At 43.5% G+C, this 21,836-nt stretch overlaps 1 protein-coding gene across 3 annotated transcripts in view; it reads left to right on the top strand.

The window, feature by feature from the left end:
• LOC110492692 (sortilin) overlaps positions 1-21,756 on the top strand; it is a 43,167-nt gene extending 21,411 nt beyond the window's left edge. For all 3 annotated transcript variants that reach the window (XM_090203932.1, XM_090203933.1, XM_036947731.2), the window contains 14 exons: positions 1,268-1,341; positions 4,245-4,294; positions 4,647-4,774; positions 5,145-5,289; positions 9,161-9,316; positions 9,615-9,824; positions 13,624-13,792; positions 14,035-14,225; positions 14,638-14,827; positions 15,390-15,506; positions 17,694-17,805; positions 18,199-18,311; positions 18,963-19,089; positions 19,272-21,756. In XM_090203932.1, coding sequence (XP_090060058.1) covers positions 1,268-1,341; positions 4,245-4,294; positions 4,647-4,774; positions 5,145-5,289; positions 9,161-9,316; positions 9,615-9,824; positions 13,624-13,792; positions 14,035-14,225; positions 14,638-14,827; positions 15,390-15,506; positions 17,694-17,805; positions 18,199-18,311; positions 18,963-19,089; positions 19,272-19,286 — 1,797 coding nt within the window. In that variant the 3' untranslated portion in view covers positions 19,287-21,756. The remainder of the gene's footprint in view (positions 1-1,267; positions 1,342-4,244; positions 4,295-4,646; positions 4,775-5,144; positions 5,290-9,160; positions 9,317-9,614; positions 9,825-13,623; positions 13,793-14,034; positions 14,226-14,637; positions 14,828-15,389; positions 15,507-17,693; positions 17,806-18,198; positions 18,312-18,962; positions 19,090-19,271) is intronic.
• Positions 21,757-21,836: the final 80 nt, after the last annotated feature.

Raw genomic sequence — 21,836 nt, 5'->3', positions numbered from 1 at the left:
CCTTAGAACAAAGCAGGCTTCATTTGATCAGTATCATGGAAGTCATTATACGAGGTAAAAGCACGTTTCCATTGAAAACGTTGATGATTCACCGGGGGAGTTTCTTTATTGCCTGCAAAGCAACAACAACAAAAACGCTGCTGGGATTTAAAGCTACGGCGACAATTTCAAAATGAAACAGCCTGTTACTACAATTCAAGTAAAAAACTTAAGACAAGTCTTCAAAATGTCTGTACGTTTCAGTTGTTTCAAAAACATTGCTCTGCGATTTAAAAAAAATATATATATATACGTTGTAAGAGTGTTGGCTCAATGAGACAATTCTGTTTACACTGCCCCGACAGAGGGGGAGCAACTGTCGGACGAGCAGGACTCTACATTTTTTAAATGTATTAATTAGTAGCACTGGTGCTTCCTACTTAACAAAGTAAGGAGCACCACATGAAATTTAGGAGCACCACATGAAATTTAGGAGCACCACATGAAATTTAGGAGCACCACATGAAATTTAGGAGCACCAGAAAATACTTTTTTTTTTTAAAAACCGTTTTATAATGGATTGAGATTCAGCCTATACTGGGCCTGTATGAATTCAATCTACTTCTGAAGGACATCTACAACTATTACATAATGCTGTAAAGACATATAGATTTATTATAAAAACCTAAATTGTTGATACGATTAAATGTGTTAACGATACATGAGTAGATTTAGAACGGTCCATGGCATGGTTTCTACATTTATTCATTTATTTAAATTCGCTATAGGAAGATCCATATTTGGTGCCGGTAATATGGGTCAGATCTTTCGACCCTGATCGGGTTGGAAGCAAAGCCGTTTTCACTGTAGTGATGGTGCAGCCATGACGCTTTTGAAATCTGCACTCGTTTCTCTAAGGCCGTCCTGAAACAATGGTACAATGGGAAGCCTTATCACCACAACCGTTATTATCTGGGAGATTTATTTCCTAATAAATAAAACTCCTGCTCGAATATTTTGTTGCATATGAAACGGTCGCACTTTTTGAGCCCATGCTCAGAGAGTATTTTAGCAGAAAGTCTTTAAGTGTGAAGACCCTCTAAATCCCTTTATGATCTGACGCAATAGCAGGTCCGACGCAATAGCAGGCCTGTGTCAGAGGTGGAGAGTTGAGCTGTGGGAATCCAAACAAAACTAGAGAACATTACTGGCGTCCATTATCTTTTGTGTGTGTGTGTGTGTGTGTGCATTTTGAATACCCTTGTTAACCATTTAACCCTTTTTACAGAATGAACTCTGGCTGTCTGAGGACTTTGGGGAGAAGTGGAGGAAGATCCACGACATGGTGTGTCTGGCCAAATGGTAAGAGACAACTTTTTTTTTAGGTAAATATGTTAAGAATAGAGTTAGCAGAAGAACCCATCCTTACATGGCTGCCACAGGGTAATAGTTATATATATATATATTATATATATATATATGATCTATTAGCAGCCAGTTATACCATTGTTCACGGTCTGTTTTGATTTCCTATAATGACCACTATTGTTATGTAGACTGTACTGAATGTTCATTCCCTCTCGAACTGCAGCTCTGAGTCCCTGAGGTTGATTTGATGGAATTATATTTATATATATATATATATCGTTACTTATCAGTACTATATCGGTACTTATCATTACTATATCGTTACTTATCAGTAATATATCGTTACTTATCAGTACTATATCGTTACTTATCAATACTGTATCGTTACTTATCAGTACTATATCGTTACTTATCATTGCTATGTCGTTACTTATCAGTACTATGTCGTTACTTATCAGTACTATGTCGTTACTTATCAGTACTGTCGTTATCAGTACTATATCGTTACTTATCAGTACTATATCGGTACTTATCAGTACTATATCGGTACTTATCAGTACTATATCGGTACTTATCAGTACTATATCGGTACTTATCAGTACTATATCGTTACTCTTTATCGTTACCGTTACTATATATCGTTACTCTTTATCGTTACTATATATTGTTACTAGTTATTATTATTCTTTATCATTACTGCATGTCAGAGGCATGAAAAATGAACGAATGGACTTGAAAACGTGTGGTATAGCCTACGTTCCAAAATGTGCCGTGCTTAGATGAAAACACTGACAAGGCAGAGGTCGAGTGGGCGACACTGAGACGTGCGGACCGGTTGTGTTTATGACACAATAAAAGGTAATGCAGTTTAAACGTTAAATGACAAATCTTCACGACTAGGCCCGGTCCACAGACTAGGCCCAGTCCACAGACTAGGCCCACAGAGAGCTCATACACACATAGGATTGTCCCGTGTCAGGAAGAAATTACATCTACTTTCACCCCTGAGTATGTTGAATAAACATCCAGTACTTCCCCCACTGTTGTCAGGGCACCATGCAAACAGTAAAAGCAGGCAGGAAACTGGCATTGCAGTTATGTTAGTTTAATGTTTGACTAGGTGTTCTCTGGGCCAAGCCCTTTGTTAGTTTAATGTTTGACTAGGTGTTCTCTGGGCCAAGCCCTTTGTTAGTTCGTGTTTGACTAGGTGTTCTCTGGGCCAAGCCCTTTGTTAGTTTAGTGTTTGACTAGGTGTTCTCTGGGCCAAGCCCTTTGTTAGTTTAGTGTTTGACTAGGTGTTCTCTGGGCCAAGCCCTTTGTTAGTTTAGTGTTTGACTAGGTGTTCTCTGGGCCAAGCCCTTTGTTAGTTTAGTGTTTGACTAGGTGTTTTCTGGGCCAAGCCCTTTGTTAGTTTAGTGTTTGACTAGGTATTCTCTGGGCCAAGCCCTTTGTTAGTTCGTGTTTGACTAGGTGTTCTCTGGGCCAAGTCAGTACTAGCTGTGATGAAAGGGCATCGGTACTAGCTCTGTTTGTTTACCTTCGCCGGTTCACTTTCTAATGCTGCAGCACCAGTAGTGTTGAGTACACACACACACACACACACACACAGACACACACAGACACACAAAGGCAGGCAGGCAGGCAGGCAGAAACACATACAGCGATATCACGCCACCCAGCCTCTCTTCCCAGTCCCCTTGAAACCTAACCTTGATAGTTTAGCTTGACCTATATTCCTAACTAGGACATGACGAGATTCTGAAGATCGGCACAATGGAACCGTTGGCGCGAAGTACCTGTTTGAGAAGGGCACGGCTCTAACCGTCTGCGGGATGAGACGTGTGGTAAACTAACTGTTGCACCATGACAATTAGCCGCTAAGATGATGAAACACGTCACCGAGGTCTTTTTTTAGTACCGCAGGAGCAGCGCATTTTCAACTGTTACCAGTGTGTCCCGAAGAATATCCTCAACGAAGTCATATTTTATTCCACTATAGTTTCAAAAACAGTGACCATGGTGCTGTACTTACAACAAAACATGTTTGGCTATTTTGTAAATGTTTCCAAAGGCTAGGTTCTGTACAGTAATGTTTGGGGGGACAGCTTGTACATGTTTATAAAGGCTAGGTTCTGTACAGTAATGTGTGGGGGACAGCTTGTACATGTTTATAAAGGCTAGGTTCTGTACAGTAATGTGTGGGGGACAGCTTGTACATGTTTATAAAGGCTAGGTTCTGTACAGTAATGTGTGGGGGACAGCTTGTACATGTTTATAAAGGCTAGGTTCTGTACAGTAATGTGTGGGGGACAGCTTGTACATGTTTATAAAGGCTAGGTTCTGTACAGTAATGTGTGGGGGACAGCTTGTACATGTTTATAAAGGCTAGGATCTGTACAGTAATGTGTGGGGGACAGCTTGTACATGTTTATAAAGGCTAGGATCTGTACAGTAATGTGTGGGGGACAGCTTGTACATGTTTATAAAGGCTAGGATCTGTACAGTAATGTGTGGGGGACAGCTTGTACATGTTTATAAAGGCTAGGTTCTGTACAGTAATGTGTGGGGGACAGCTTGTACATGTTTATAAAGGCTAGGTTCTGTACAGTAATGTGTGGGGGACAGCTTGTACATGTTTATAAAGGCTAGGTTCTGTACAGTAATGTGTGGGGGACAGCTTGTACATGTTTATAAAGGCTAGGATCTGTACAGTAATGTGTGGGGGACAGCTTGTACATGTTTATAAAGGCTAGGTTCTGTACAGTAATGTGTGACAGCTTGTACATGTTTATAAAGGCTAGATTATGTACAGTAATGTGTGGGGGACAGCTTGTACATGTTTATAAAGGCTAGGTTCTGTACAGTAATGTGTGACCGCTTGTCTTCTCTGTTTCCAGGGGGATGGACAGTAACCTATTCTTTACCACCAACCTCAATGGATCCTGCAGTGAGTGACACTGACATCCATTCAAATAGCTAATAAACCTTGAAAATGATTTCACAGTCTCTCGTGACAGACTGACATAAATAGTTGACATGGATGCCAAGGAAAGAGCGAGAGAGGGATTGATGGAAACAGTGATAGAGGGATTGAGAGAGAAAGATGTTTACTTTTATCTATTCTTATAGTTAGAAACTGAAAGTCTTGATCAATCCCAAATCCAAGTCTTTCATCAATCCCTCTCTTTCTTTCTCTCTCAATCCCTCTATCGCTGTTTCCATCAATTCCTCTCTCTCTCTCTCTCTCTCTCTCTCTCTCTCGATCAATCACTCTCTTTCCATCTCTCTCTCTCTCTCAGATGAAAGGGGGATGCTAGACTTGAGAAAGACGGTAGACTACGGGAAGACCATCAAGACTGTTGCCATTAAAATCTTCTCTTTCGGCCTGGGGGGAAAGTTCCTCTTTGCTTCTGTTATGACTGGAACTGTAAGTATGAGTGTGTGTCGGTGTGGTGTACTTGTTTATTTGTGTGTGTTAGTTTGCAAATGTTTTGTATGTGAGCTTGTTCTTTAAGCCTAAGGCCTAGCTGATACCATCTCTCTATCTCCCTCTCACTGTCTTTCTCATTCCCTCGCACTCTCTCATTCCCTTGCACTCTATCTCTGCATCTCTATCTTTGCATCTCTCCCCCCCTCTTTCTCTCTCTCCCCCTTCTTTCTCTCTCCCCCCTATTTCTCTCCCCCCCCCTCTCTGTCTCTCCCTCCCCTCTCTCTCTGCCCCCCTCCCCCCCCCCCCCCTCTCTGTCTCTCCCTCCCCTCTCTCTGTCTGTCTCTCTGTCTCTGTCTCCCTCACCCAGGGCACTCTGAGGATGATCCATGTGTCGACTAACCAGGGGGAGGATTGGAACATGGCTCAGCTGCCTCCGGTTGGCCACGAGGAGTTCTATTCTATCTTGTCAGCCAATGACGACATGGTGTTCATGCACGTGGATGAACCAGGAGGTCAGTCAATAGCCTATACTGTGTTCTTTTTTTCCACAGAATGTCACTCTAGTTAACCATGTTGGAGAGGACCCTAACAGGACCGATGTTCTCTCCTCATCCTTTCATGTCCTCTTGACCTCCCTTCATCTCCTTCCGCTCCTATTCCGATCTTCTTCTACTTGTTTTAAGAAGGTCATAGCAAGGATCATTTAGCTATTTGAATTGGATTTTTAAGACACCTTGAAGTCCATAAAAAAAAATATATATATATATATATATATATGTGTGTGTGTGTCAAAAGTTTGGACACACTCATTCAAGGGTTTTTCTTTATTTTTTAAAACTATTTTTCTCAGCCCAAACTACCTCAATTGTGTTGAGGTCGGGTGATTGTGGAGGCCAGGTCATCTGATGCAGCACTCATCACTCTCCTTTTTGGTCAAATAGCTCTTACACTGCCTGGAGGTGTGTTGGGTCATTGTCCAGTTGAAAAACAAATGATAGTCCCACTAAGCGCAAACCAGATGAGATGGCGTATCACTATCATTAGCCATGTTGGTTAAGTGTGCCTTGAATTCTGAATAAATCACAGACCGTGTCACCAGCAGAGCACCCCCACACCATAAAACCACCTCCTCCATGCTTCACGGTGGGAACCACACATGCGGAGATCATCTGTTCACCTACTCTGCGTCTCACAAAGACACGGCAGTTGGAACCAAAATTCAAAAATGTGGACTCCTCAGACCAAAGAATAAATTTCCACTGGTCTAATGTCCATTGCTTGTGTTTCTATTGAATATATTTGGATTAGTTTAACTTTGTTTTTGTTACTGCATGATTCCATATGTGTTATTTCATAGTTGATCAAATTTATTTATATAACCCTTCTTACATCAGCTGATAGCTCAAAGTGCTGTACAGAAACCCAGCCTAAAACCCCAAACAGCAAGCAATGCAGGTGTAGAAGCACGGTGGCTAGGAAAAACTCACTAGAAAGGCCAGAACCTAGAGAAGAAACCTAGAGAGGAACCAGGCAATGAGGGGTGGCCAGTCCTCTTCTGGCTGTGCCTGGTGGAGATTATAACAGAACATGGCCAAGATGTTCAAATGTTCATAGATGACCAGCATGGTCAAATAATAATAATCACAGTAGTTGTCGAGAGTGCAGCATGTCAGCACCTCCGGAGTAAAGGTCAGTTGGCTTTTCATAGCCGATCATTCAGAGTATCTCTACCGCTCCTGCTGTCTCTAGAGAGTTAAAAACAGCAGGTCCTGGACAAGGTAGCACGTCCAGTGAACAGGTCAGGGTTCCATAGCCGCAGGCAGAACAGTTGAAACTGGAGCAGCAGCACGGCCAGGTGGGCTGGGGACAGCAAGGAGTCATCATGCCAGGTAGTCCTGAGGCATGATCCTAGGGCTCAGGTCCTCCGCGAGAGAGAATTGGAGAGAGCATACTTAAATTCACACAGGACACTGGATAAGACAGGAGAAGTACTCCAGATATAACAGACTGACCCTAGCCCCCCGACACATAAACTACTGCAGCATAAATACTGGAGGCTGAGACAGGAGGGGTCAGGAGACACTCTGGCCCCATCCGATGATACCCCCAGACAGGGCAAACAGGCAGGATATAACCCCACCCACTTTGCCAAAGCACAGCCCCCACACCACTAGAGGGATGTCTTCAACCACCAACTTACCATCCTGAGACAAGGCCGAGTATAGCCCACAAAGATCTCCGCCACGGCACAACCCAAGGGGGGGGCGCGAACCCAGATGTCTTCACTAATATTCTACAATGTAGAAAATAGTAAAAATAAATAAAAACCCTTGCAATTTCTGAGGCTGGTAACTCTAATGAACTTATCCTCTGCAGCAGAGGTAACTCTGGGTCTTCCTTTCCTGTGGTAGTCCTCATGAGAGCCAGTTAACTCTAATGAACTTATCATCTGCAGCAGAGGTAACTCTGGGTCTTCCTTTCCTGTGGTAGTCCTCATGAGAGCCAGTTAACTCTAATGAACTTATCCTCTGCAGCAGAGGTAACTCTGGGTCTTCCTTTCCTGTGGCGGTCCTCATGAGAGACAGTTACCTCTGATGCGGAGGATCAGTTCATTAGAGTTAACTGGCTCTCATGAGGACCGCCACAGGAAAGGAAGACCCAGAGTTACCTCTGCTGCAGAGGATCAGTCCATTAGAGTTATCTCTGGGTCTTCCTTTCCTGTGGCGGTCCTCATGAGAGCCAGTTAACTCTAATGAACTTATCCTCTGCAGCAGAGGTAACTGGGTCTTCCTTTTCTGTGGCGGTCCTCATGAGAGCCAGTTAACTCTAATGAACTTATCCTCTGCAGCAGAGGTAACTGGGTCTTTCTGTGGCGGTCCTCATGAGAGCCAGTTTCATCAGAGCGCTTGATGGCTTTTGCGACTGCACTTGAAGAAACTTTTGAAGTTCAAGAAATTTTCCACATTGACTGACCTTCATATCTTAAAGTTTATCTTTGCTTATTTGAGCTGTTCTTGCCATGATATGGACTTGGTCTTTTACCAAACAGGGTTATCTTCTGTATACCACCCCTACCTTGTCACAACACAACTGATTGGCTCAAACGCATTAAGAAGGAAAGAAATTCCACAAATGAACTTTTAACAAGGCACACCTGTTCATTGAAATGCATTCCAGGTGACTACCTCATGAAGCTGGTTGAGAGAATGCCAAGAGTGTGCAAAGCTGTCATCAAGGAAACGGGTGGCTCCTTTGAAGAATCTCAAATATAAAATAGATTTTGATTTGTTTAACACTTTTTTTAAATTACTGCATGATGTAACAATGTAAATAATAGTACAAATTAAGGAAAAACCCTTTAATGAGTAGGTGTGTTCGAACTTTTGACTGGTATTATGTTTATACATTAAAAAAAATTTGGAGGGTCTTATTGCTTTTAGCCCATACAAATGCATTGAATAACAGGTTCACTACATGGAACAACTTTCTCTTAAAAAGTTTTCCTTTAGTTTCTAAATGTTTCAGTGTCTCCAGACACTTGCCATGTCTCCTCTATTCCTCTCCTTCACTTTTCTCCATTGTTTATCTATTCTAATACAGTTGTCGCAGTGACCTAATACAGTGACCTAATCCTTTATGTCCCCGGACACTGGCTTTGGCACCGTCTATGTGTCAGATGACAAGAGGCACTGTTTAAGTCTCTGTTCCCCTCTCCTCCCCTGTTCCCCTCCTCTCCTCCCCTGTTCCTCCTTTCCTCCCCTGTTCCTCTCAATCTCCTCCCCTGTTCTCCTCCTCGCCTCCTCTCCTCCCCTGTTCCTCCTTTCCTCTCCTCCTCTCCTCCCCTGGACCTGTCATCCTCTCCTCCCCTGGACCTGTCATCCTCTCCTCCCCTGGACCTGTCATCCTCTCCTCCCCTGGACCTGTCCTCCTCTCCTCCCCTGGACCTGTCATCCTCTCCTCCCCTGGACCTGTCCTCCTCTCCTCCCCTGGACCTGTCCTCCTCTCCTCCCCTGGACCTGTCCTCCTCTCCTCCCCTGGACCTGTCCTCCTCTCCTCCCCTGTTACTGTCCTCCTCTCCTCCCCTGGACCTGTCATCCTCTCCTCCCCTGGACCTGTCATCCTCTCCTCCCCTATTCCTGTCCTCCTCTCCTCCCCTGGACCAGTTCTCCTCTCCTCCCCTGGACCTGTCCTCCTCTCCTCCCCTGGACCTGTCCTCCTCTCCTCCCCTGGACCTGTCCTCGTCTCCTCCCCTGTTACTGTCCTCCTCTCCTCCCCTGTTACTGTCCTCCTCTCCTCCCCTGTTACTCCCCTCCTCTCCTTCACTTTTCTCCATTTCTTATCTCTACAGTACCCAAATACAGTTCTTCTCCTATATGTCCCCAGACACAGGCTATGGCAGCATCTACGTGTCAGACGACAGGGGTACCGTGTACTCTAAGTCTCTGGAGCGTCACCTCTACACCACCACTGGGGGAGACACTGACTTCACCAACGTTACCTCTCTACGAGGGGTCTTCATCACCAGTATACTGGCAGAGGGTAGGGACTACACACACACACACGCCTGCTTTGAATCCCCCAACAGGTAGAGCAGGCCTGAGATGGTAAAGGGAGTTCCAACGGCATTGGTGCGTGACTGTGTCCCAGACAGACTGCGGTGTGTTTCCGCCGTAACAGTTATGAGGCCTAGGATGAATGACTTTCATTTGCTGTTCAGTGTGAGTTCAGCTGCATGTCTATAGGAGAGCAGCCATACATGGAGAAACGCTGGATTATATCTATATGTCTCTCAGGATAACCTCTGTCTCGTCGTTGTGTTTATTTATTTCTCCTCCAGACGGCTCGGTGCAGTCCGTGGTGTCCTTCGACCAGGGAGGGGAATGGGTGCCCCTGCAGAAACCTGCCAACACCAAGTGTGACTCCACAGCCAAAGACCCCGACAAGTGCAGTCTCCACATCCACGCAGCTTACAGCACGGCTATGAAGCTGAACGTCCCCATGCTGCCTCTCAGTGAACCAAACGCTGTAGGACTCATCATGGCTCACGGTAAATCACTCACACACACACACACACACACACACACACACCTCATCCTCATTAACCTGTCCATGACTATTTCAATTTGACTAAGCAAAAAGGACAGGCAGTTGTGTTTGTGCCGGAGGCTGGTCCAGCGTTGACACTTGTGGTTCATGTCTAGACTCAGCCACTGATCTGTGGCCTTCTCCCGTAATCTAAAAGACATACAGTGCCTTCGGAAAGTATTTAGACCCCGAGACTTTTTCCACTTTTTGTTTTTTAACGTTACAGCCTTATTCTAAAATTGATTAAATAAATACAAATCCTCATAATTAATTTTGACCTGAAAATAGCTGTGCAGCAACGCTCCCTATCCAACCTGACAGAGTTTGAGAGGATCTGCAGAGAAGAATGGGAGAAACTCCCCAAATACAGGTGCCAAGCTTGCTTCATACTTGTAGTGTCATTTAATTGCTGCCAAAGGTGCTTCAACAAAGTACTGAGTAAAGGTTCCAAATACTTATGCTAATGCAATATTTCAGTTTCTAAAAAAACACTTTGCTTTGTCATTATGGGGTTTGTAGAAATGATGAGAGGGGGGGGGGACTATTTTATCAATTTTATAACCCAAATTCACAAAATGTGGAAAACGTCAAGGGGTCGGAATACTTTCCGAAGGCACTGGATATTATATTATTATTAATAAATTAGTGTGACACCCCTGTAATGATACAATATATGCCTTTTAGGAGACAGTTTTATCCAAAGCAACTTATTCATGCTGCATACATTTAGTGGTGGTCCCGGGTATCGAACCAACTATCCTGGACCATGCTCTACCAACTGAACAACAGAGGACCGTGCTCTACCAACTGAACTACAGAGGACCGTGCTCTACTAACTGAACAACAGAGGACCGTGTTCTACTAACTGAACTACAGAGGACCGTGTTCTACTAACTGAACTACAGAGGTCCGTGTTCTACTACCTGAACTACAGAGGACCGTGTTCTACTAACTGAACTACAGAGGACCGTGTTCTACCAACTGAACTACAGAGGACCGTGTTCTACCAACTGAACTACAGAGGACCGTGTTCTACTAACTGAACTACAGAGGACCGTGTTCTACTAACTGAACAACAGAGGACCGTGTTCTACCAACTGAACTACAGAGGACCGTGCTCTACCAACTGAACTACAGAGGACCGTGTTCTACTAACTGAACTACAGAGGACCGTGTTCTACTACCTGAACTACAGAGGACCGTGTTCTACCAGCTGAACTACAGAGGACCGTGTTCTACCAGCTGAACTACAGAGGACCGTGTTCTACCAGCTGAACTACAGAGGACCGTGTTCTACTACCTGAACTACAGAGGACCGTGTTCTACCAACTGAACTACAGAGGACCGTGCTCTACCAACTGAACTACAGAGGACCGTGCTCTACTACCTGAACTACAGAGGACCGTGTTCTACCAACTGAACTACAGAAAACCACCAATATATAATGTTCGAATCAGTTGTGTCTAATAGGTAGTCTGCTCACCTCATCCTCAGAGAATGATTAAGTTATTTATTTATTTGCACACAGGAAAATACAAGACAATGTGATGATGAGGGTTTAAAAGGCAAGTCAAAATAGCATTTACAGGAGAGGTAGAAAACCCAGAGGGGCTTGTAAAGGCTCCTCCCTGTTTCAAATATTTATAGAACAAAACCAACAACAAATGATATCCTGATTATCAAAACATAGAAAAAAATAGTTGAGGATTAATGCCCAAAACATTTTAAAACCTCTATGAGGAAGAAAAGAAAGGAACTAGATTGAGAGAGCCCTGGTACAGGGGAGCTTCCCAGCCCTGTGGACATAGAGGCGAGGCTGCACAAACCCAGTGATCACAAAAATGGATAAGCCAATGGTATGTGTGAAGTACTGCATTTCATCATGATTGAGGGACAATAGCTAAAGATAGAATTACAATAATGGGGAGGTAACTCGCCATCATAGACACCGAGATAATCAAAATGACCTTAAACGCCCTCATCTTCATGTTATTTGTCCCCTTCCCCCGGGCCAGGCCGTTTCACAGCCTTGAGAGGCAGCAGAACGCCTTCACATACATCAGGAGGAGGTACAGAACCAAAGTAAGCATAGATGTATATAGACATTTTAAATCAGATGCACACCGAACAAACCGGCCCCAAGAACTATCAGCCAGACAGCACCACAACAGCCCACCCTGTATCTCAGGGGTTTGTACTTCAGAAAGGTTACAGGGTGAACCACCGCCAGGTAACGCTCCACACAGATACAGCTTTGAAACAAGGGTTGACCAGTGTACAAGAGACCCGTGCCAAATGCTGCAAGACTTGAGACGGCAGTTGATTTGATGTGTATGCTGACAACAAAGAAGACAGAATTCAGGCAGAAGAGACACGGCCAGGTCTGAGCGAGAATAACTCTGAGGCCATATTGTCCCTCCCACTCCAGTCAGGATCAGCCACAGGACGTAGCCATTGGTGGGGACACTCGGGATGAGATTGAGTGCGCAGGAAGCAGTGTTGATGGATGTGCCTTGTGCATGGAGGCCAGCTACTGAGGTTCTGTTTGTCTCTGAGGTGTTCATGTCTTCACTTTCTGGATTGGTGTGTGGGCTTTAGTATGCTTTGACAATGATAGAGTTTATTCCTGTTGCAAATGGTACGGTAAAGCATGTGTCAATCAAAGGAATCAAGATTTTGGGATGAATTCCATTTCTACTCAGTCAATTTAAGGAAATCACTCCATATCAGAAAATGACATGACACTTATTTTCATCAGATGTGTTGAATAAGACATTATCAAATTCTGCAAAAACTAGCATTTCCCCCATTTTTGTTTCATACATTAGATTTAGAACTGGTTTTAAATACACGTGTGTTTGATTGGTAGTAATATAAATATTGGGAGTATTTTTAAATTTAATGTGGACTGAATCACCTACCTCTGTTGGAACTATTTGAAAGTATTTTCAAATAATGTCCTATAAATAACCAACTTTTTCAAAATATGTCCATATACATCATTTTAAATACAGGGTTTAAATGCAGCACAGTATGTATTTGTATAAATACTGTGTATTTTAGTATTTTCAAATACATGCCAATACTTTCCAAGTGTAATTCCAAACATATCAAATATTCAACTGATTGTGTTTAAAAATATATATATATTCTTCCAATTATTTACTAACAAATGTCTTGGAAAGTAATTGACATACTATTAAAATGGTATTTAAAACCCAGGTCTGCATTAGACACACATTCTGAGATAGAAAGGAACACACCTGAATGGACGGAGTTCTCCTCCTGGTCTGGAAAGTGTAGAGCTGATGTTACATTGACAAAGTTGAAGCTGATTGTGTGCTGTAAACACACACACACACACACACACACACACCTGTGTCACTCCATCACCTTGATGGACCACACCCTGCTGGCATGCAAATGATGACGTGCAAAATGTAGTCAATATCGCACCACTAAGTGACTGTGATTTTGATTGAAGAGGATATGCCGTGCAGTGTGTTATGGATAGGGCTGTGGGGTTTCTTCTTCTTCTTCTTCTGATAGGTCAACTGGTTCAGGAGGTATACCATCTGTTCTCTAAACGGATTGGTGCATCCATTTCAAAAAAATAATAATTCACATGGATTCTTGAAGAATATACAGTAACTTAATAAATAAACTATCAGATGACAGAGGCTACACCTTACTGTCTATTTAATTTTGACCTCTAACCTCTCCCCTCTGACCCCTGACCCCTCTTCCCTCTGACCTCTCAGGGAGTGTGGGCGATGCCATCTCTGTGATGAAGCCTGACGTATTCGTGTCAGATGATGGAGGTTACACCTGGCTACAGGCCCTGGAGGGACCTCACCACTATGCCATCCTGGACTCTGGTGGACTCCTGGTGGCCGTGGAGCACTCTGCTCAGCCCATCAAAGACATCAAGTACGTCTGTGTTTCCATAAGAAGGGCTCTGGTCAAAAGTTGTGTACTGTATAAGGAATAGATCAGGCTGTCGTTTCAGACAGGCGACGCAGGAAGCCTGGATCCCAGTCTCGTACTATTCGGCTGTAAGACAAACTGGTACCCAGGCTAGAATGCAGAGGCCAAGAAAGAAATAAACCACTTAAACGTACAATAAAACACCTCATTGTGCTGATATACAGTATTGTGTTCTTTCCTGTCAGGTTTTCCACAGATGAGGGCCAGTGCTGGCACGTTCACCAGTTCACTAGCGATCCCATCCACTTCACAGGGCTAGCGTCGGAGCCGGGGGCGAGGTCTATGAACGTCAGTGTCTGGGGCTACAGAGACTCTCTGCTCAGTCAGTACTGGGTATCAGTCACCATCGACTTCAGAGAGCTGCTCACTAGAGACTGTGAGTACAAGTAATACCATGGGATACAGCTACTGTAGGCTAATGATGTGATACAGACATGCATTATAACACCGAGTACCCAGACATGCATTATAACACTGAGTACCCAGTACCCAGACATGCATTATAACACTGAGTACCCAGTACCTAAACATGCATTATAACACCCAGTACCCAGACATGCATTATAACACTGAGTACCCAGTACCCAGACATGCATTATAACACCCAGTACCCAGACATGCATTATAACACTGAGTACCCAGTACCCAGACATGCATTATAACACTGAGTACCCAGTACCAGGGGAAAAAAGCTGCCGTAATAGATGGCTCCTGGGTCTCCAGCACATCACAGGTCTGTGTTAGCCCACCGAACTAAAACCTTGTGCAAACTCATGTCTGTTTCTCAGGTGAGGACCAAGACTACGTGCAGTGGCTGGCGCACTCTGATGACATCAGCGACCCTAACGACGGCTGTATGTTGGGTTACAAGGAGAAGTTCCTGCGTCTGAGGAAGGCCTCTGTCTGCTTGAACGGACGGGACTATGAGGTCAACAAGCAACCCGCCCCTTGTCCCTGCACCCTGGATGACTTTCTGTGGTGAGAAGTCTAGTCCTCATGAATCTGTTCCCTTAGCCACGCTAGTATACCTCCTAAGATCAAGCCTTGTATTGGGCATGCATTCTGGTGTGGCGGTATGGAAATGGGAACGTAACCACAATGGTATTTAAAGTTGGGCGAACTTTACAGTTTACTGCATATGTTTCAGTCAGCTCCAGTACACTGTGGTGGTCACCCTAGCTCCAGTACATAGTGGTGGTCACCATAGCTCCAGTACATAGTGGTGGTCACCCTAGCTCCAGTACATAGTGGTGGTCACCCTAGCTACTGTACACTGTGGCAGTCACCCTAGCTACTGTACACTGTGGCGGTCACCCTAGCTACTGTACACTGTGGCGGTCACCCTAGCTACTGTACACTGTGGCGGTCACCCTAGCTACTGTACAATGTGGTGGTCACCCTAGCCACTGTACACTGTGGTGGTCACCCTAGCTCCAGACATTTTACCAGTGGCAGAAGAATAGTAATTGTTCTCAACACCACTAACTGTGCTGTCTGCCTGCTGTCCCTGTCTAACCTGCTCCACGCTGCCATCCTGCAGTGACTTTGGGTACTATCGTAAAGAGAACAGCTCCGAGTGTGTGGAGCAGCCTGACCTGAAGGGCCACGTTCTGGAGTTCTGTCTGCAAGGCAAGAAGGAGCTGCTGCAGACCAGAGGGTAAGGCTTTAGTCATCTGTGGTCCAACCTGGATCTCCTGCACTGTGTATCACAAGACTGTTAGCCCACTGTGCTAAAGTCTAGGAATTAGCTTGAGGAGCTAACACAAGTCTACAGGTCTAAGACAAGGTGACTTATCAGAGTGTGCATCACGGAACCACCTGATCGTGCTGCACAACTGTCAGTAGTCATGGTAGCACATGGGTTCCTATTTCTGGAAGTTTCCAGAAAATCACATTGTACGATTTTTAATTAATTTATTTGCAAATTATGGTGGAAAATAAGTATTTGGTCAATAACAAAAGTTTATCTCAATACTTTAAATATCCTTTGTTGGCAATGACAGAGGTCAAATGTTTTCTGTAAGTCTTCACAAGGTTTTCACACACTGTTGCTGGTATTTTGGCCCATTCCTCCATGCAGATCTCCTCTAGAGCAGTGATGTTTTGGGGCTGTTGCTGGGCAACACGGATTTTCAACTCCCTCCAAAGATTTTCTATGGGGTTGAGATCTGGAGACTGGCTAGGCCACTCCAGGACCTTGAAACGCTTCTTACGAAGCCACTCCTTCGTTGCCCGGGTGATGTGTTTGGGATCATTGTCATGCTTAAAGACCCAGCCACGTTTCATCTTCAATGCCCTTGCTGATGGAAGGAGGTTTTCACTCAAAATCTCACGATACATGGCCCCATTAATTCTTTCCTTTACACGGATCAGTCGTCCTGGTCCCTTTGCAGAAAAACAGCCCCAAAGCATGATGTTTCCACCCCCATGCTTCACAGTAGGTATGGTGTTCTTTGGATGCAACTCAGCATTCTTTGTCCTCCAAACACGACGAGTTGAGTTTTTACCAAAAAGTTATATTTTGGTTTCATCTGACCAAATGACATTCTCCCAATCTTCTTCTGGATCATCCAAATGCTCTCTAGCAAACTTCAGACGGGCCTGGACATGTACTGGCTTAAGCAGGGGGACACGTCTGGCACTGCAGGATTTGAGTCCCAGGCAGCGTAGTGTGTTACTGATGGTAGGCTTTGTTACTTTGGTCCCAGCTCTCTGCAGGTCATTCACTAGGTCCCCCCGTGTGGTTCTAGGATTTTTGCTCACCGTTCTTGTGATCATTTTGACCCCATGGGGAGAGATCTTGCGTGGAGCCCCAGATCGAGGGAGATTATCAGTGGTCTTGCATGTCTTCCATTTCCTAATAATTGCTCCCACAGTTGATTTCTTCAAACCAAGCTGCTTACCTATTGCAGATTCAATCTTCCCAGCCTGGTGCAGGTCTACAATTTTGTTTCTGGTGTCCTTTGACAGCTCTTTGGTCTTGGCCATAGTGGAGTTTGGAGTGTAACTGTTTGAGGTTGTGGACAGGTGTCTTTTATACTGATAACAAGTTCAAACAGGTGCCATTAATACAGGTAACGAGTGGAGGACAGAGGAGCCTTTTAAAGAAGAAGTTACAGGTCTGTGAGAGCCAGAATTTTTGCTAGTTTGTAGGTGACCAAATACTTATTTTCCACCATAATTTGCAAATAAATGATTTTCTGGATTTGTTTTCTTCTCATTTTGTCTGTCATAGTTGAAGTGTATCTATGATGAACATTACAGGCCTCTCATCTTTTTAAGTGGGAGAACTTGCACAATTAGTGGCTGACTAAATACTTTTTTGCCCCACTGTATATTTAAGCACAAGCATTTTGCTACACTCACAATAACATCTGCTAACTGTGTGTATGTGACCAATAACATCTGCTAACTGTGTGTATGTGACCAATAACATCTGCTAACCATGTGTATGTGACCAATAACATCTGCTAACCATGTGTATGTGACCAATAACATCTGCTAACTATGTGTATGTGACCAATAACATCTGCTAACTATGTGTATGTGACCAATAACATCTGCTAACTATGTGTATGTGACCAATAACATCTGCTAACCATGTGTATGTGACCAATAACATCTGCTAACTATGTGTATGTGACCAATAACATCTGCTAACTATGTGTATGTGACCAATAACATCTGCTAACTATGTGTATGTGACCAATAACATCTGCTAACTATGTGTATGTGACCAATAACATCTGCTAACTATGTGTATGTGACCAATACAATTTGATTTATGTAAGATACTTTCTTTGTGACCATGACTAACCACTAACCATGTCGTCTTGGTCCACAGCTATAGGAAGATCCCTGGGGATAAGTGTGAGGGAGGAACACAGCCGGAGAGAAAAGAGATAGACCTCAGTAAGAGGTGTGTCAATGACCTACTGGGACCTCAGGAACTACTGGTGAGTAGAGATGACCACGCCACTGGTCCACACTGGTTTTCACTGGTTCTCACTGGTCCTGTTCTAGAATGTCAAAAAAACTATGGAAGGAATCCTTGCGTAACATTTATTGAATTTGACAACTTACATATAACAAGGGCAGTTTGAACGTGGAATCACTTAAAACATTTTAACCCAAGAGACTGACAGAAAGATTGATAGGGATTTCATCTTCAAAACAGTGTAAACCTCAGTAACCATCGGTTACATGACCTTAATCCTGCTGCACGACTGTCAGTAGTCATGGTAACACATGCTTTCCCATTTCTGGAAGTCTCTCTCTCTATGTATACTGCATGACAACGATGGAAGAGTTGTCCTTTTTACTCTCTCTGTATCTCTCCCCTCCTAAAGACGGACGGCCATCTGTCCAGCTCAACGCCCATCGTAGTGACAGTTCTGATCATTATCCTGCTCAGTGTCGTGGCCGGGTTCCTCTTTGTCAAGAAGTACGTCTGTGGTGGAAGGTCAGTACAGCAACTGTTGTTTTAAGTTCGGTACAGAGCAAATCAAGCTATACTGCTGTTGTTTTAAGATCGGTACATAGCAAATCAAGCTATACTGTTGTTTTAAGATCGGTACATAGCAAATCAAGCTATACTGCTGTTGTTTTAAGATCGGTACATAGCAAATCAAGCTATACTGTTGTTTTAAGATCGGTACATAGCAAATCAAGCTATACTGCTGTTGTTTTAAGATCGGTACATAGCAAATCAAGCTATACTGCTGTTGTTTTAAGATCGGTACATAGCAAATCAAGCTATACTGCTGTTGTTTTAAGATCGGTACATAGCAAATCAAGCTATACTGCTGTTTTAAGATCGGTACAGAGCAAATCAAGCTATACTGTTGTTGTTTTAAGATCGGTACATAGCAAATCAAGCTATACTGTTGTTTTAAGATCGGTACATAGCGAATCAAGCTATACTGTTGTCGTTTTAAGATCGGTACATAGCAAATCAAGCTATACTGTTGTTGTTGTTTAAGATCAGAGACGGTTACTCAAGCACAGTGAAAAAAAATGTCAATATCTGAGCCAGCACCGTTTGGTTCTGGTCGGCACAATGATGTGTGAAAAGGTTATAAGTGGCTCGGTGTGTTTTGATTGGCTCCTCCAGGTTCCTGGTACACAGGTACTCTGTCCTACAGCAGCATGCTGAGGCCCAGGGAGACGGAGTAGACGAGCCATTAGACAGCAACCACACTCGGGCTAGCAACAAGACCGGCTTACACGATTCAGACGAGGTAATGGTACAAACACACAAACGTTTTTTTTGTATGGCCTCCGCACTTATTATAAATATACAATTTACCTCAATCCCTTGGTGAAGAATTGGTTGTGACTTTCCTTTGCCTCAGTGTTTTCTCTAGTCCTTCCTATTAAAAGTCCACTTACATAGGAATGTTTGTTCTCTGTGTGTCTCTAGGATCTTCTGGAGTAACAGGTGGCATTTCCAGCTACCAGGAGGAACCCCTAGCCTCCTGTCTCTCCTTTACAACCTAGAAGCTCCTGCAGCTACCGGGGGAATCTAGTCTCCTGTCTGTCCTTAGGCTCACTGCTCTATATTGAAGAACAAGTTTGTCCTATGTGTACACCGAGGCTCGCTGCTGCTCTCTTCTTCGCTTCCTGTTACTTCCTCCTTCTCCCCTCCACCATGACCCTTTAACTCTTAACCCCTGACCTTACATCGCCTGGTGGAGAGTCCTTCTAACGCAGCTCTCATCAGTGAGGTATCCAATGAGGCTTTCTGTTCTGAGTGAGAAACGCATACAGAGTTCAGCAGGAGAGCAAAGGGGGCCAGTAGTAGTGTTGTTGTGGTTGATTTTAGAATGTAATCTCCCAAGTTCCTTTGGGAACAATTGAGTGATGGAATGTGGTGGTTCTGGACTACTGGTGAACATTTAAATAATGGACCTCTGGAACTGCTGTGTAGAAGCTGTTTTTAATCATCATCAGCCATCTTCTCTTAGCTTTACGTTGTCTTTTTTTTTCAACCAAGTGAACATAAACAACATTACGGGTTATAAACGCTTGAGACTGGGGCTCTTGGGAATATTACGTATACGCTTCTAATGAAGACTTTTCCTGTTTCCCCCCCTCCCCCCTGCACTGTACATAAAGAGCTTTCCTTTTTTCATTGATGTGACAGGAGTCGGGGACATGGTACATGGGTTGCTGTTGGGTACTGTGGCTTGGGAAAAATGATTTGTAAGTATTTTGCCTAACTAATAAGATGCAAGTGGAAATATTTATAAGCATTTAAAGTTGGATAGCAATAACATGTTTTAGATCCACTGTATCAACACACTAAGCTTTCATAGCAGGAGTGAACGTCCCTCTAAACTAGACTGAACTAAAGCGACGTATCCTAACCTGAGAAATGTGTACCTGACTCAAACTTTCACCGCCTAAATCATGCATTTGATTTCAATGGGGTAATACAAATGTGTTGCGTGCATGTATTTCAAATTATAATTTGACTGTATTGGAACAATGTCCTTTTTTTTTTTGTATTTGAAAACTGTCTGTTTTAGTTAGTCAGAGGGAGAAAATCTATTGGCCTTACGCCTCTTCATTTCTCAATAAAAAAAATCTTACTTGTGTTTTAATATGTTAAGGTAATCCTACACCAGTGAAAGTAGATCTAAAAGTGAAGAAAGAACAGTAGGAATCCATCACTGGACTACACAATGAGTTAGCGCTAACACACACACACACACACAAACATCGAGGCTGCTGGTTTATATTTGGCTGCTACTGTGTTTGTGCCCAGGTGTTGCATTGTGGGCAGAGCATGTTTGAGCAGTAGATAGGAGCTGATAAGATGGAGAGGGCACCAACGTAAACACAGGAACTAAAAGCACATTTGTAAATGTAGTACATAGATCTGAACATTATTGATGAAGCAGTTTGCTAGAAGAAGTGGGTTTTTATAACAATGTTGTATGGATGTGTAGCAGTTTAACACTGGCGTGCCTGTTTTCAGTGTGTGTAGAACCGACCTCTATGTACTGTAGCTCATATGTGAATATGAGATGAGCTAATTCTACTGAATCACATATTTTATTACGGTTTAACTAGCTGAGAAGGTCATTGACTTTAGTTTCACAGAGACAGGATCATTCTAGCTTCGGAAGCCCATTTGGGGGTAATGTCTGTGTAGTATGGGGGGTTGGGTCTGTGCCTTCCCAATGAGTGGCAAGTGTATGTACTGTCTATAATAGATTCAAAGTGTGCATCCCAAATAGCACCTTGTTCCCTATATAGGGGACTACTTTTGACCAGGGCCCATAGGATGCACCCTAGATATCAGATGTCCGTGTAACCACAGTTGCATTCACTTTGTCATTGACACCCCGTAGATTGCACTTACTGTAATTATGTGAATAAGGATTTCACCTCAAATGAAACTCCCTTCAATACCGACTACCCTTCTGTTCAGTACAACTGTTCTCTGAATACTCTCCCAAACTATAAGGCAATGGGAACATACAACTAATTTGATTCCCTTGTCATGTAATACAACTTGATTTGTCCACTGTGAAAACAGACAAATGCAATGTTTCATCTAATTTATAATGCAGCCTATACTTGGGTGTTCGGTTTGTACAAAAACATCTCTGTACTTGCACAGGACTAAAATAAATGTTGATTGGCATTAGAGGCAACACCTGTACTGTAGTTAACACTGGGAAGACCCTTGTTCTGAATGATTCATACCTATTTAATCATGCTGGTTTTATGTCTTTGATTTGAGAGGTGAGACTTTTTTTTTCTTACATTTTTAAAAATGGCTGTATAAAGAAATGATCAATTGTTGAATCTGGGTATCGGCGGTGTCTCTTGTTCTGTATATTTGAGATAATTTTGCTTTGGGTTGACGACCAATAAATTAACTTGTCCCTTTGAAAGTTGCCTCTTCTGAACTTAAAATTACATTTCATTCCAATGTCAATATGTGCAACATTCAAGAAAACAAAGTATAGAATCA

This window comes from Oncorhynchus mykiss, chromosome 16, assembly GCF_057628025.1.
Source record: "Oncorhynchus mykiss isolate SJ-2025 chromosome 16, ASM5762802v1, whole genome shotgun sequence".
Taxonomy (NCBI): Eukaryota; Metazoa; Chordata; class Actinopteri; order Salmoniformes; family Salmonidae; genus Oncorhynchus; species Oncorhynchus mykiss.
Note: the sequence above shows the minus strand (reverse complement) of the source record. Positions and strands in the feature narration are given on the sequence as shown.